The sequence below is a fragment of the Cavia porcellus genome, unplaced genomic scaffold, assembly GCF_034190915.1.
Source record: "Cavia porcellus strain 051 isolate PalLab524CR breed Dunkin Hartley unplaced genomic scaffold, mCavPor4.1 scaffold_9, whole genome shotgun sequence".
Classification (NCBI taxonomy): domain Eukaryota; kingdom Metazoa; phylum Chordata; class Mammalia; order Rodentia; family Caviidae; genus Cavia; species Cavia porcellus.
In genome coordinates this window covers 49,008,733-49,023,268 of record NW_026947492.1, presented here as the reverse complement: position 1 = coordinate 49,023,268, position 14,536 = coordinate 49,008,733, and the positions used below count along the sequence as shown (strand labels likewise).

At 33.8% G+C, this 14,536-nt stretch overlaps 1 protein-coding gene across 9 annotated transcripts in view; it reads right to left on the bottom strand.

Moving 5' to 3' along the window:
* The window catches only part of Dlg2 (discs large MAGUK scaffold protein 2), a 1,893,126-nt gene that overhangs the window by 1,430,753 nt on the left and 447,837 nt on the right, over nt 1-14,536 (bottom strand). For all 9 annotated transcript variants that reach the window (XM_063256338.1, XM_063256340.1, XM_063256341.1 and 6 more), the window contains one exon: nt 6,941-7,015. In XM_063256338.1, the coding sequence (XP_063112408.1) occupies nt 6,941-7,015 (75 nt within the window). The remainder of the gene's footprint in view (nt 1-6,940; nt 7,016-14,536) is intronic.

The following is a 14,536-nucleotide window of genomic DNA, read 5'->3' as shown; positions in this document are numbered from 1 at the left end:
ACCAGCCATCATCTCTCCATGTAAGGCAGGTTGAGTACATGTTATATTTATTTGTTTGTTTGTTTGTAGTTATACTATTTGCTGTGTAGCTTTTCTGTGTATCCCTGAGAATGTCCTTTCATGACATCCATGAACTAATATACTCCTCCTTAAATACTGTGGAATCCCTTTCAAGCCATATTTGAAAGATTAGTTTTACGAAAATTATTTTGTATAAGAACTCCAGTTCCCAGCAGAATGTTTGAAAATAAGGGAAGAAACTAGTGTAAGTTTAAAATACTCCAAGGGCCAGGAGAAAAGAGAAAATAGCAACTATCATTGTATAAATTTCATCTTCCTTGATTTAAAGACCCTGATGCTAGCAAAATCTGGACCAGAGCCATCTTACAAAATTCACATTTCTTAATGTGCATTGTGCTTTTTCTGAAGTAATTTATTCTTTGTATTCTCTTTTTTTTTTTAACCTTTTGACCAGCAACCGTATGGCCAGATATACTCTAATCTCAATGTCCACCGATTTAAGGTCCTGCACTCTGCAGTCCTTTGCAGTTTTCCTAAAACTATGATCATCTGATAATGTCCTGACTTTTCATTTTGTAAAGACACTGCTGAGAGTATAAAAATCTTGCCCCCAGAATAAAAATTTTAACCAAAAACTTTTGGAAAGAAAATATTCATCAAAGACTCTGTGTGTGTAATTTCCCAGCCACAGAGGAAGCCCAATGGTACTATAGTTATAGGAAATACCTAGAACACAGATACTGCTTTATGAGTGTGTTAGATGTTCCCAAGTCCCATGGTCATGGCCTGTTTACAAAACTAGGTCACACAATGCAGATTGAAAAAAAAAAAATTGAAGAGGTACAAAAGAAAGAGGAGGAAAAGGGAGGCTAAATGAAGGGGAAAAGATGACCTTTAGTACTACTACATAATAGTTTATGGACACTATATTAACTGTTTAAATTAGGGTGAATGATCGTAACAGTGGATAATGTGAGATGGCGTGGGAGAACATGCCGAAATAACAGTTTACAAAGACATCTTTCTGATTTCTACAAGGAGTATCTGCTTTTATTAATTTCTCATAAAAGAGAAAAATTATTTTTATAATCTAGAGAAGACATAGTAGGAAAATGTTAAAAATGCTTTTAAATGAAAAAGAGTATCTACTCTCCAAATTGCTTCATGTTACTCAGAATACAAACATGATGACACTCTTGTACAATCAGTTTCTGCCTGTCAGAAAAATTGTCAAGAGCTGCAAAATTCTACTTTCAAGGTTTAGCAAACTGTATATTAATTAATTCCTGGAACATTTCCCTGTCCCAACCTGAATCCTCTTTTTTGAAGGACTAAGTAGCCCTAATTAATAATGAGTTATTGCCTTTTCTTGTTCTCATCCAATTCTTTCTGGAAAGACCTGTTTTTCTCTTTCTCTCCTCTCAGTAATTATTAAGCACTTAACTTTGTGCCAACTACCATGTTAAGGGTTGCTGTGCATTCTCTTATGTAAACCTCAAAATATATTATAGTGTACATATCTCAGAGAGTTTAAGTAAATTATTCAAGGTAATACAGCTAATAAGTGGCAGAGTTAATATTATAACAAAAGACTTACTGAACTCTGAAGCTTATATTCTTAAATATGGTCATAACAAACACTGGACCTTTTGTCTTCCAAATCCCATCTCTATGTAATTTTCCATTTTCAAAATTTATAGATTTTTTATAGACATTATGATAGAATATTTTACCAAGTATAATAATTATTTACATGTATTGTTTCCTGTTATAGACTGAGAAATCCAAGTTTCAGTTATTACTCATAATATATGGTCAATAAATGCTTCTAGAAAGAGTGAATAAGAATTGATGTATTCAGAATGCAGTGTTCTGATTTACAAATATTTACATGATTTTTTAAAAAAATTTTGTGTATGTAGTTAAGAGTAAATATTATACATAGTAATATATATTACATATAGCAATATTAACGTTTCTATAAGTTCTATACAGCCCAATTATTTTCAAATTAGCTTATAAAATTCTCTCGGTTATTATCCTTTAATTTTTACTAAAGAACATATATATTACAGAAATGAAGCATTTATTCTAGAAAACACATAAGGATTTATAAAATATATAAAATAAAAATCACACAGTACAGCCATTAACTAGGGAGTAGGTTTAAGACTTTCTCAAAATGATCACATCCACACATAAGCCATAGTTGTATTGAGTGGTCCAAAGACATATAGTGTACATATCTCAGAGAGTTTAAGTAATGGAAATGGAACAGTCACTCAGTCTCCTGAGTCCAAACTTCTTTATTTTCTAAGTTTCAGAAACTAATTCTTAGCCTAGTTCACTATAACTACACAGATTTGCCTTTCTTCATCAGGGTCCTAGAATGCACGGGCATTTTCCTCAATAGTTTAAAAGTGGCAGTGTTTCAGGTTTACTACTGTGTTCATATTTGTGGTCATACAAATCAATGAGGCATACACTCAATTAAATTTAAAGTATGGGGTAAGGAAGTATATTGTTCTAGTGCTTAATGTAGCCAAACAATGAAAGATAAACAAACTGTTATAACTCTCACTAGGGAAGATACTTCATTTACAGTCAATCAAAAAATATAATTATGTCCACAGCTATGCATAATTACTTGGGGCAACATTCTTTTTTAGATTAAATCTTAATCTGCACATTGCAATTCTGGCTGAAAGGAAAATTCTCTAAAAAATAAAATAAAAATTTCTCTGACGCATTACTATATAAGCATGAAAATTGAAAAAATGGAAACATCTTGGGAGAAACTGAACAAATAGCAATAGAAGCCATGTTTAAGGCAATATTTAACTGATGACAGACATTTGAAAAGCAATTTGGAAAAAGGAGTCCTAGGAAAACCAATGATAAAATGCTCTGCACTTAAACTTGGGTTAAATGCACACAGGAAGACCAAGACTTTTTTTTTTTTTTTTTTTTTTTTTTTTTGCAAAAAGTAATGAAGTGTAGTTACAAGGATACAATCATTCTAGAACAAAATACCAACGAAGAAGAATATGGCACTGGGAAAAATAATGTAGAAGTGAATCAACTGAACCCGAAAAAGGCAACAAATAATAGAGCTGATCCACTACCAATAGAGTTGAATAGAGCATGTGAGAGCATATTAACTTATTTATAACCTCATTTGGTACTTGGAGGATTTGAGACAGTTGAAATACTCTTTTAAAAATGTGGAGGTATGATTTTCACCACTGCCTAAGAGACAAGAAAATGAAAATTAATACTGGATGACTTTACATACCATATGCAGTTCTTGGTTATACAAATATGTGTGTGTTGATTGGATAGCTAACTGCCATTTTATCATTCTATAATTAAGTTTTTCTCAAGTAATTCTTTGGCCACTTTTACAATGCATGTTATATAGAATCAGATACATCACATGAATAGACTGTTATAAGTTATAAAAATCTCAGTGTTTACCATGCTTTTTTTTGGAAGTACTACTCATTACCTTAGGTTTGGGTATAAGGAATAGAGGCTCAAAAAACATGGCTGCCTGGGTATATTACTTAATGAGTTTTTTTTTCTTTTGGCTTGAAAGTAGATCAGATGACCCCCAACTAAAACGAAACAAAAATCTAAACATTTTCAGAAAAAATTAATTTAATGATTTTCAGCAAGCTATTAGGATGTTTTCACAGAATCACCGTAGGTAAAAACCTCAGGACAGATTCATGGATCTTAGCAAGTGAGGTTCATAGAATGTTATCCACAGTAATGTCATTCACATGATTTAATAGGGAGGACTACCAATTAATATCTGTATAGTCATCTTCCCTTTATTGAGATGCAATACCCAATGTCCACAATATAAAGAAAGAGATGCTTAATTTGGCTCATTGTTCAGAGGATTCAGTCAATGACTGACTGGCTCCAAGGTAGAAACAACCTGGTGGCAAGGAAGTTGCTTATCTCCTGGCATCCAGGAAGAAAACAGGAGAAAAAAACCAAGAATATATCCTTTCACATTATGCTTTCAATTACCTGCCACTTCTGCCAGGTCCATCTCCTAATAACACATTCATACACTAACTCATCAATGGATTAATCCACTGATGCATAAAATACCCCCACTGTACAGTTAGTCACCTTTCATGAGCCCCACTTCTACAAGAAGAATATACAAGACTTCAGAGAAATACTTTAGATCTAAACTATACTAATATCTCTTTAAGATAAATGACAGATTCTCAGGAACAAGAATCCATTTGCCATTGTTTGGAACAAATGTCCACACCTGAATTAGTTTGGTATGGCTAAGGCAATGCCCATCTACCCCAATAGCACCTGGGAATCCTCCTCTATGGATCAAGGTCACCAGCACGTTATAAGTTACACAAATCCTCCAGATAATTTCTGCTCCACTCAAAAAATATAATCATCATAAAATATAATCATCATTTAAATAAATGACAAAGCGAATTTATGAAGCCAGCAATTCCCAGTTCCATGGCAGAAGTGGCAAGAAATATCTTGCTGATACTCTTGCCTGACTACAGAACTGAAATTCAAACTTTAAATTAGGCATTTTTGACTTATGATCTTTAGGAAAAGCCTAAAACTAGTTAGATCTGTAACTCTTAAAGTCTTACAATAGGAGGACCTAATCCAGAATCCCTAGATCCCAAGAGTTCTACGTCTAACATAAGAAGGAAAAATGAACTACTATAGTTATTATTACTTCCCAATAATCCAAAAGACTGTTTTCTCCTTGAAATAATCCTGTACAAAGTAAGTAGGTTGTCAAGTTTCTTTTACTTTGGATTGAAATCATCAGTGCAATAAAGTACCAGTTACTAACTAAAAATTCATATTGATGTTGTTGATGGGTACATTTGATAAAAATAGGAATGGTGTCTTTTCATGTTTGTATCTCCAGCAATGGCATAGTGCCTGACATAGCTGAATGAAATTACTAAATTTTGAAGTTTGAATACAAAAATTCTCAAACACATATTCTGTGGTATTCAATAAGAAGAAAAGTATGAAAGGACCCATGAAAGAGAGAAATAAAAATTAGCAACCTAAAAGGGTCAAAAGCAGTATTATTCCTCCTTAACAAGAAATTAGAGTTGTAAAAACAATGTACTGAAACATATTACCATAGTCTGTTTTACACTTCTAAACATACAATACTATAGACTACTTAAATCACAAAGTAAAAGGGTTTACATAGGCTCGTGATCCTGGTCCAAGGTCAAGGAGCCACATCTAGTGATAGCCTTCTTTCTGGCTTTCCTGAGACACCAAGGGGCAGCACATGAGGACTGCAGGGAGCACATATGTGTCCAGGTCGCTTTTCTTCGTATAAAGCCACCAGCACTCAAATCATAGAGGTTCCATGCTGCTGACCCTATCTAATCCTAATCAACTTGAAAAGATCTCACTGCAAAATGCCATAGTAAAGTTTAATTTCTGCTTTCTTAACACAGAACAATGGAAACTAAGTTTCAAAATGAGTTCTTGAAGGGGACAAAACATATTCACAACACAATACTCACTAGACAGGAAATTAATAAACTGAAGAATCAAAACTGACCCTTCACTTACAAAGCTCCAAACTTGCAACAGGCCTTATCTCAGTTGTAAGTACACTAGTACCCTACGGTCTCCTGTAGAAGCAGACACACAAATCAACAATTATGAGATAGTATCATCAAGGATACAATAACAGGAATGACTGATGAAGATAAAATCATTAAAACTTGTCCTTTCTCTGGCATTAGCAGAATCCCTAAGCATGCATTTCCCACTGGCCATCTGCTCACAAAAGTGTGGCATTTTTATTCTCTAAGTCTTCCGCAAGTCTGAGCTGCCTCTGTACTGCAAGAATCTCTCCAAAATTTAGCATCATCATCCTCTTCACCTTCTCCTTCTTTTACAGAAAAACAAAAGCCAAGGAGAGATGCTTCATCCCTTACATGAACTGAATGAAAACCAACTTCCCTCAAGCCCGCTGCCTTGCAGCATAGTCGTAAGTTCTGCTATGGCAGCCCAGCTGCAGCTTTCAGCAGTTTGTGCACTGACAATAAGTGTAGATATTGAGGAAGCATCACATATCACTTTTACAATTCCAGCAAGGAGGGGAATGCCGAAAAGTAACTTTCTTATTTCTTGTCCCCATCTCGCAAACATCACTCCATGATATGCAAATTGTAAATTATAGCACATACAGTTCCCTAAGGCACCATTGTCATTTCAATCAGGCAATGCATGTATAAGAGTATATTATACAGATCAGCTACTTTCTTCATTTACTTCAAAACACAGTGCAGCAGAACAAGTACATGCAAAGAGACAGACATAGGGTATCTGTGATCTATTGCCAGCTCTGCAATTGATGTTCTATTCTTACTCTTTTCACATTTAAGCCTGCAATCTGTAACACATGGATAATGGCATAGTACCTGTTTTTTTCCAATGTACTTGAAAGATCTCTGATAGAAAATGCTACACAAATGCAAGGAGTATTATTACAGGAAGACTGGAAAATTGCAAGCCCGCTTACTCATCACTATTAAGCAGTCAACAAACAATGATATAGAAGAGAAAGCATTCCTCTCAAAGGCATATAAAATCAAATATTGCTGAACACGAAGCTGTTCAGAAAAATATATATGCAAATATATTCATTTTAATGTAAATCTAACTCATCAATAACTGGTTTAGAGAAATCTTTTGCTAGTCATCCTGACTCTGAACACAGGCATAGAATTCTTAATCTGGGTAGTTTTTGAAAGTACACAGTTTCTCTTTTCAAAAGTTTGCTCTGTGAATAGTCTAGCTCATTACACTAAGGTTGTTCTAAAATATAAATATATTTCTTATTCAATGTGGCCAATCTTGACATAATCAAACTTACAGTACAATGATGGACCGGCATCCATGCAGGGGCTTCCACTGAACAATTCTGGGCTGGGCATTTGCCTTGGTTTTGCTGAAAATAAGTAAAAATAATATTATGTTCCATATATTATACGCAACAGTATATACTAGCTGGCATGTTTATTATCAATATGTTTATTACCATATATATATATATATATATATATATATATATATGTGTTGAAGACGCTGTCAAGAATTTTTGTTGTTGTTGTTTTGTTTTGTTTTTGGTGTTGTGCTGTAGAAACCTCTCTCATCCAAGTATAAGAAATTAGCCTTTACCTTTTTTTTAATTACTATAAGAACTAGGTTTTGGGCATTAGGATTTCTGAACAACTGGCCTTCCAAGTTCCAATGACAACCATCCAAGAGCTCTCCTAAAGCCAGAAGCTAAACTGTTCTATTCCATTCCAGATTACCAGAGAACACTGATACACTTGAGTGTATCACTTGAGTGAGGGTATACAAAGACTTATTTGCTTCCCTGTCCAGATTGTAAGCTGCTGTTGGTGACTCTCTCAAGGGGAATTCATAGAACTCTTAGAATTTTGAGTTGAAAAGGATAGGTCTTAGAAGCCTTTCTTGTCACACCAGAAACTGAAAGGCAGAGAAATAAAACAATTTGCTCAAGGAGTCAAGGTTTAACATTGTAAGCCATTTTCCAGGCTTTTATTTCTACATAAGTAATTTGTCTCTAGTTAACATTTTCTCATTGTAATTCCTGTAAATTCACTTCTAATTGGCCTTTTAGAAAAGGATGAAGTGCTTTCCTTTAACTAACAACACTGTTTCATCCTGGTAATAATGATAGGTCCTACCAAGGAGAGGAGGGTTTTAATAAAACATCTTTTATTACTTTCATTCTGAACTCAGTGTTGATATAGGCATAATTGCAATAGTAATCATCATCCTAAAAAAAAAAACCTCACAACTGTGATTTATTGAGCTACTATGCCAAGAATTCTGTGCCTATTATTTTATTACTAGTACCCACAACAAATGCTGAGAGTGGATTATTATGCTCAGCTTGCCTGAAAAAGCACATTGCTAGAAGGCTGCATAGCACGGACTATAGCAAAAATGTAGCTGACTCTGCTGCCCATGTACGTTCTTCACTTTAAAAGAAACTGCTTCCATTTTATTTGAATTTCTAGATGTTTAATGAGATTTAAGACATAGCACCAGGCCAGGGATATAGTTCAGCAGCACACACCTGCTGACAAACTGAGGTCCTCATATGAGGTCCTGACTTCAAATTCCAATACCAAAAAGGACACGGAATTATCCAATCTGATTTTATTTTACCAACGATTCTAAGATTCCTGAGTTAAGTAAATTAAACACTTAATTCACTGCTCTATTATGATAAGTGTGTGTGTGTGTGTGTGTGTGTGTGTGTGTGTGTGTGTGTAAGGTTTTAAACTTTTTAGAGCAATCTTTATTTAGATGATCCATTCTTGTGCAATCACAAAGCCTTGAAATGCTATATGAGTGACTGTGGATAAAGTCACCATCAAAAATAAACTTAGATCATTAATATCTATGCTCAGGTTTCTTGGTTAAATCAAAACTCTGCCATCAGGATACAGAAAGGGGTACAGTGGACTGTGGTCAGATGACCACAATTTCAAGTCAAGCTTGGCCACATGCTTGCTGTTGTGAGTGCTCCTGGTAGTTATATTTGCAAAAGAAAGGTTAATATATTGTCTGAACCACAGGAATATTATCAATGGGAGTTATATATTCATTTCAAATCACTTTCACAACTTGTAAGGATACATACTAAAGCGAATACACAATGAACAATGTTTTTTTCCCATTTTGGTAGCTTGACCGAGATAGAAAAATATAATTGATCTACATGTGGAGTTATGTCTCTTGAATTTCAAAAGCATTTTTTCAGTGCTAGTTAACTATTATTTCCAATTATGACAGTATTAGACTATTCATGGTGAGAGATATCTCCTTCATAAAAATTTATAAATGTTATTGTTCTGACTCATAGTGGTAGTTACCTTGTTCTACATTTAGATAAAGTATATCTTTATGAAGCACAGAGTAAAGAGGAAAATTCAATAAATAAGTAAGCCGTGCCTGAGTGGAAGAATGTACTTGTCAAATATGAGAATGTTTAAATAAAACAGGTTTAAACTTCCACAGATGTATAAGTTGGAATAAAGAAAAGTAGATATCTTGAGTTGCTTTTTCCATTATTATCTGACTTTTGACAATAATGTTTTCCTATTAATGTTTAAGAAAACTAGCAACAGGATTTCATAGGGACATATAGATGCCTACTGAGGATAAATACCACATAAACATAAATTACTTTTTAATTCAGTGTGGCCAGACAAAAAATAATATGAGAATTCAGGTATAGCTATGTGTTTCAGTATAGTATTCTCATTAATATATCTGTGGAACTTGGGAAACATCTTACTTTTCTCATCTATAAATGAAAATGTTACAGTAGATATATGATTTAATGTGAAGAGAAAAAAATGTTGAATTTATGCAGATCTTTTCCAAATTTCATATTTATCCCATGAATTTAATATGTCCCCTTTATCAAAGAGGTTTACCCTGCAGTTGAAAGATTCTATTATTCTGATCTACTGATATGCAATCTCCTAGAGCCTTAGAAATACCAATAAAAAAATGGTTATTCCTGGAAGTTTGAGTGAAAGCAAGCCACTAGATGAAATTATCTAACACTTAAGAAAATTAGCCTTCTACCTAAGTGTAGCATTGAAAACCAGAATATCTTATCCATAACTTCACTCATAAACAAATTGAGATCTTTAATAGGTCAAGGGAACTGCCACAATAGATGGATAAGTAAAGGCGTTTATAACTCTCTTTTCTTAGGAGTTTTCTGTATCTTTTTAAATGTTTTTAAACACTTAGGATATGTACATGACAGAGTTTGGGGTTCCTCTTACTTGGCCGACTCCAAGTCCTTAGGAGGCCAGATAGAACTAATATGAGTACTAGAGGAAATGCTAACCTGTAGGTTAATTATTAAGCCAAAAATTAAAAGAAACATTAGGATTCTCCAGATCTCCAAGAAAACTTCTGAGATAGACTGCTTTCCTAATTATAGAGCTTTTCCCTCCTCTTATCTCTCACTCATTTACCTCCAAAGTATTGATAAGACTTTATTGGGATCCAGAGATCAGCAATGCTGACCCTGAAAATTGTGTCCTTGATTAAGACAAAAAAAGTAGGTTTTGGTGTTTTAAAAATAGATTCATGTCTCCAACTCTCTCATTTCCTTGTCCTTTTCTGATTTTAACATCTTTACAACATCATTCTATAATATCCCCCAAAAAGAAGCCAATTGTGCTCACCATTAAAACTCAGATTGATTATATAAACATTTAATATAAAGAATTCAAACACTGACAATATTTGACAAAGAAAACTATAAAGTCTTCACTCTCAATTTATACCCAGGAAGAATGGGAAAGTTTTGTGCATTGAGAAGGCATGGAACTATATTATATATGAATTCATATATATATATATATATTTATAAATATATATTTATATTACATATGGATGCCTGGAATTTATAAAGTACTTACATAATCACCTAGCCATTTCATACAACACATCAAAAGAGATTTAATCATAATGACCCACCCAAAAAAGAAATTTACAAAGATCCCTTATAACAAAAACATCTGAAGCCAGATTGACTGGCTTAAAACCTCAGATCCACCATTTACAAGTTAAATAATCCTGAACAAGTTACTGAACCTTTCTTTGCCTCAGTTCTGAAGATTAAAGAAGTTACTGTGGTAAAGCATTCAGAACTACTTCTATACATAAGCAATACTCTGTAAGGATCTGCAGTTTTCTTTGTTTTTGTTATTACTATCATTACCATTATCTGTCAGTTTCAGAGAGTAAAAGGCACGTTGCCAGTTCAATAAAAACTTTCTGCTCTTTTTGTTATTTCCCTCTCATGCTCCAAACTTAGAGGTTTCAATAATCAATGGTTAAACATGGAAGGATAAAAAAAGACATCAGATAGCAGATAACTTTTTTCACTGTTGCATATCATTTATTACAATATAGCATAATTGTTTCACTTTATGGATAGGTATTGTTAAACCTCTTCTTGTACCTAACTTATAAGTTTAACTTTTTATTCTCATTTTTCCCAAAACAGATATATTTTCTGAAGATTGTATAATAAAAGAGAATCTTTGATGCAGAAACTATCTGGGATTTTGATTAATATTTGGGGCTATAACATTTTAATTAGTGTTGAGACTATATTTGTGTTTTTCAGTGACCACAGTGTATTTTTCTTTTAAATGATTGGAAATTCATGGAAAGTCATATAACTACTACAGTCTTCAGTTACTAAACAAGTTAAGAACCCCAGCATGGTCCACTGTAAGGAAACTGGAAAATTCAAAACAAAGTGATTCGTATTATATGCCACTACAGTTCCTTGTTCAAAGTATCAATTAGAGATGCAAAACACTATAATAATTAGTGTCTATTTTTTCCCTTAGTTTGAGCTTAATTTACCTTTCTCAATATGTGATTTTATACTTATTTGGGATTGTCCGTCATTTGCTCCCTTTTATATTCTCAGGTTTCAATAGATGCTTAAAATAAGTTGGCCTAATTTAATTCTGAGAAAATCCATACTAAGACTAACACCATGCTAGAGTCATGCCTCTGCTTCTTCTATAAATGAAGAAAATGCTGCTGACCTATTCTCCATAGGATGCTGAGAACAAGGGCGTTTCTGTGGACAGTGATAGTGCTGAATCATCTTTACATTTTCCAAAATCCCTTGTGACTCTAAGAAAAAACTTTCCCAGGTTACTAGAGATATGAATACTATTAAAATAATATTTGACATAAGAGCAATATGGTACCCAAGATTTTCTAAAGAACTCTCCCCACAAACATACCAAGTAGAATAGCTATTTATACACCAAAATACCAGTACAAAGCTACAGAAGTCAAGCGAGAGATCATAGTACCACTTTTAGTGTAATGAAATCAAAGACATATTGAAGGAGACATGAAGGAAAGAGTCTGCATTACTCCCTCCCTCAACTCTAAGCAGACTCTAAGAGAGAGGTACTTCCAGCTTGGCATAGTGAACTAAATCCAGAGTGTAGACTTAAATTCAGTATTAGTCCCACCAAAATGAAACCCAGGTCTGGGCAAAGCTCCATATCCCCTATTAGCAGCCCACAGACTGAGCTTCTGGAACTTATTGGGGCAAAGTCACAAAGAGATTGCTTCCAACTGCTCTCTTCCAACATGAAGCTACGGAGTAGGGACTCCTCCTCTGCCCCCCACACACATCCCTTCTGGAGAGGAAGACATAAAAGTAGCACAAGACTTTTTCTTAGAGATCAGTGCTAGGCCCAGCAAGGTAAGATCAAATACACAGTAAAAACAGAAGGCTGCTGTACAAAGCAGCTTTCCTAGAACCTCTAGCTCAGCTCCAGCATCAGATAAAGATCTTTAAATCTGTACACAGGCCCAAGCTTCAGCCCCAACCATCCAGCTTTAGAGTGGCCTGGGGAACACCAGCCAGAGACCATGCAGGTTCCTCCAGCTGTCAGACCCAGGTGAAACCCAGCTTAGCACCCATATGGTTGGACAAATGACTAAATCAACCACCCACTAAAACATAAAGTTATAATAATTAGAAAGCTTCATTATAAAATTAGATATGAAAGATTTGACTATAAAATGAGATATAATACATTCAAAATGTGAAGAGAAATGGAAAACAACTAGAGAACTTTTATAAGTGGATTTCTCTTCTTTTTACAGTTTGTTCCTGTTCTTTAAGATGTTTCAAAATAGCTTGCTATAGTTAAAAGATGTTTTTGCAAGTCTCATGGTAACCACAAACCAAAAATCTATTATAAATACAACAAAAACAAAAGAAAATTAAGTAACACTACTTAATCTCCAAAGAAAACTAAAAGAGAGGAAAAAGGAAAGAATGGAAGTACAACAATATTATAAAATTATCCATAAAATGGCTACTATAAGAACTTAATAATTATCTAGAATTTAAATGAGTTAAGTTCTCCACTTAAAAGCATACAGTGGCTAAATGGATTTTTTTTTAAAAGACCCAACTACAGTATGTATTGCTTACAAAATACTTATTTCACCTCTAAGGAGATACAGAATGAAAGTGAAGAGATGAAGTAAGATATTTCATTATATCAAAGTCAAAAAGAAAGCAAAAGTAGCCATATTGATCCTATATTATATAAAATGACTTTTGTCAATATCAAAAGCAGTAAAATCAGACAGGGAAACTCAAAATTCAGTGATGAAAAGATCAATTTGGCAAGAAGAAATAATTATCTTAAAGATGTATACACTCAAGTTGGAGCATCCAAATATATAAAGCAAGTATTAATAGATTTAAATGGAGAGATAGGCCCAAATTCAGTAATATTGGGGACTTGAGCACATCCATTTTAGCAATGGACAGATCATCCACGCAGAAAGTCAGCAAAAACATATCATAAGTGAAAATATAAACATTGCAACTGACACCACCAAAACACAAAATGTGTTTAGTGATTATTATAAACAGTTCTATGTCGACAAATTTCACAGTTTAGAAAGAAAGGTTTTGTGGTTTGGATCAAAAATGTCTCCAAAAGGGTCATTTATTCAGAGGTAGGACCCTTTTAAGGTGGCTGGAATGTGAGGATTCTAATTTCATTAGTGGATTAATCCACTGATGGATTCATAATTTCATGGCTTATTGGAATATAATGAAAATTTAGGTATTGTGCCTAACTAAAAGGAGCAGACCATGAGGCTATGCCTTGGGGTTCACTGTCCCCATTCCTTTCTGCTCTTGCTTCCTTGCCCTTTGTCCTTCCTAGCTACCATGACGTAAGCAGCTTGGCTCCACCATATCCTCTCTGACATGATCCTCTCCCTCACAAGTCCGTATGTTGGTAAACATATACAATGTATATATGTGTATGTACGCTAGATAACTATACTGCTAATCTTAGTTCATCAAAAAGAATAGTTTGTGCTGTCCTTGTTTGATCACTTTTTATATAGATTTTGTAATCTGAACAACTAGTTCTGAGATAACAATTTGCAATATATTAACTAGTGTTAATTACCTACTTTTTTTCTTTTTTGAAATTATATATTTCTATCTTTTTTTTCTGTTTGGCTTTTTAACATTAAAAAAAATTTTTTTTAAAGTGGAGCCAGTTAACCATAAACTGAAACCAGTGAAACCATGAGCCAAGCTAAATCTTCCTTTCATAATTTGTCTCTAGTATTTTGTCACAGGAGGGACAGGATGACTAACTTAAATGGAAAAAATTCCTAGTCCTGTATACCTTACCTCATCAAGCCTGAATTATGAAGAAATAGAAACCTTGAAAAGATGAATCATTAGTATAAATTCTCTCATCAAAGAGAAGCTCAGTAATAGACGGGATCATTGCTGAATTCCACCAAACATTGCAAGAAGATGTAATACCAATTCTATGTAAAGTATTCCAAAAAGTAAAAGAAGGAATTCTTCCTAATACAT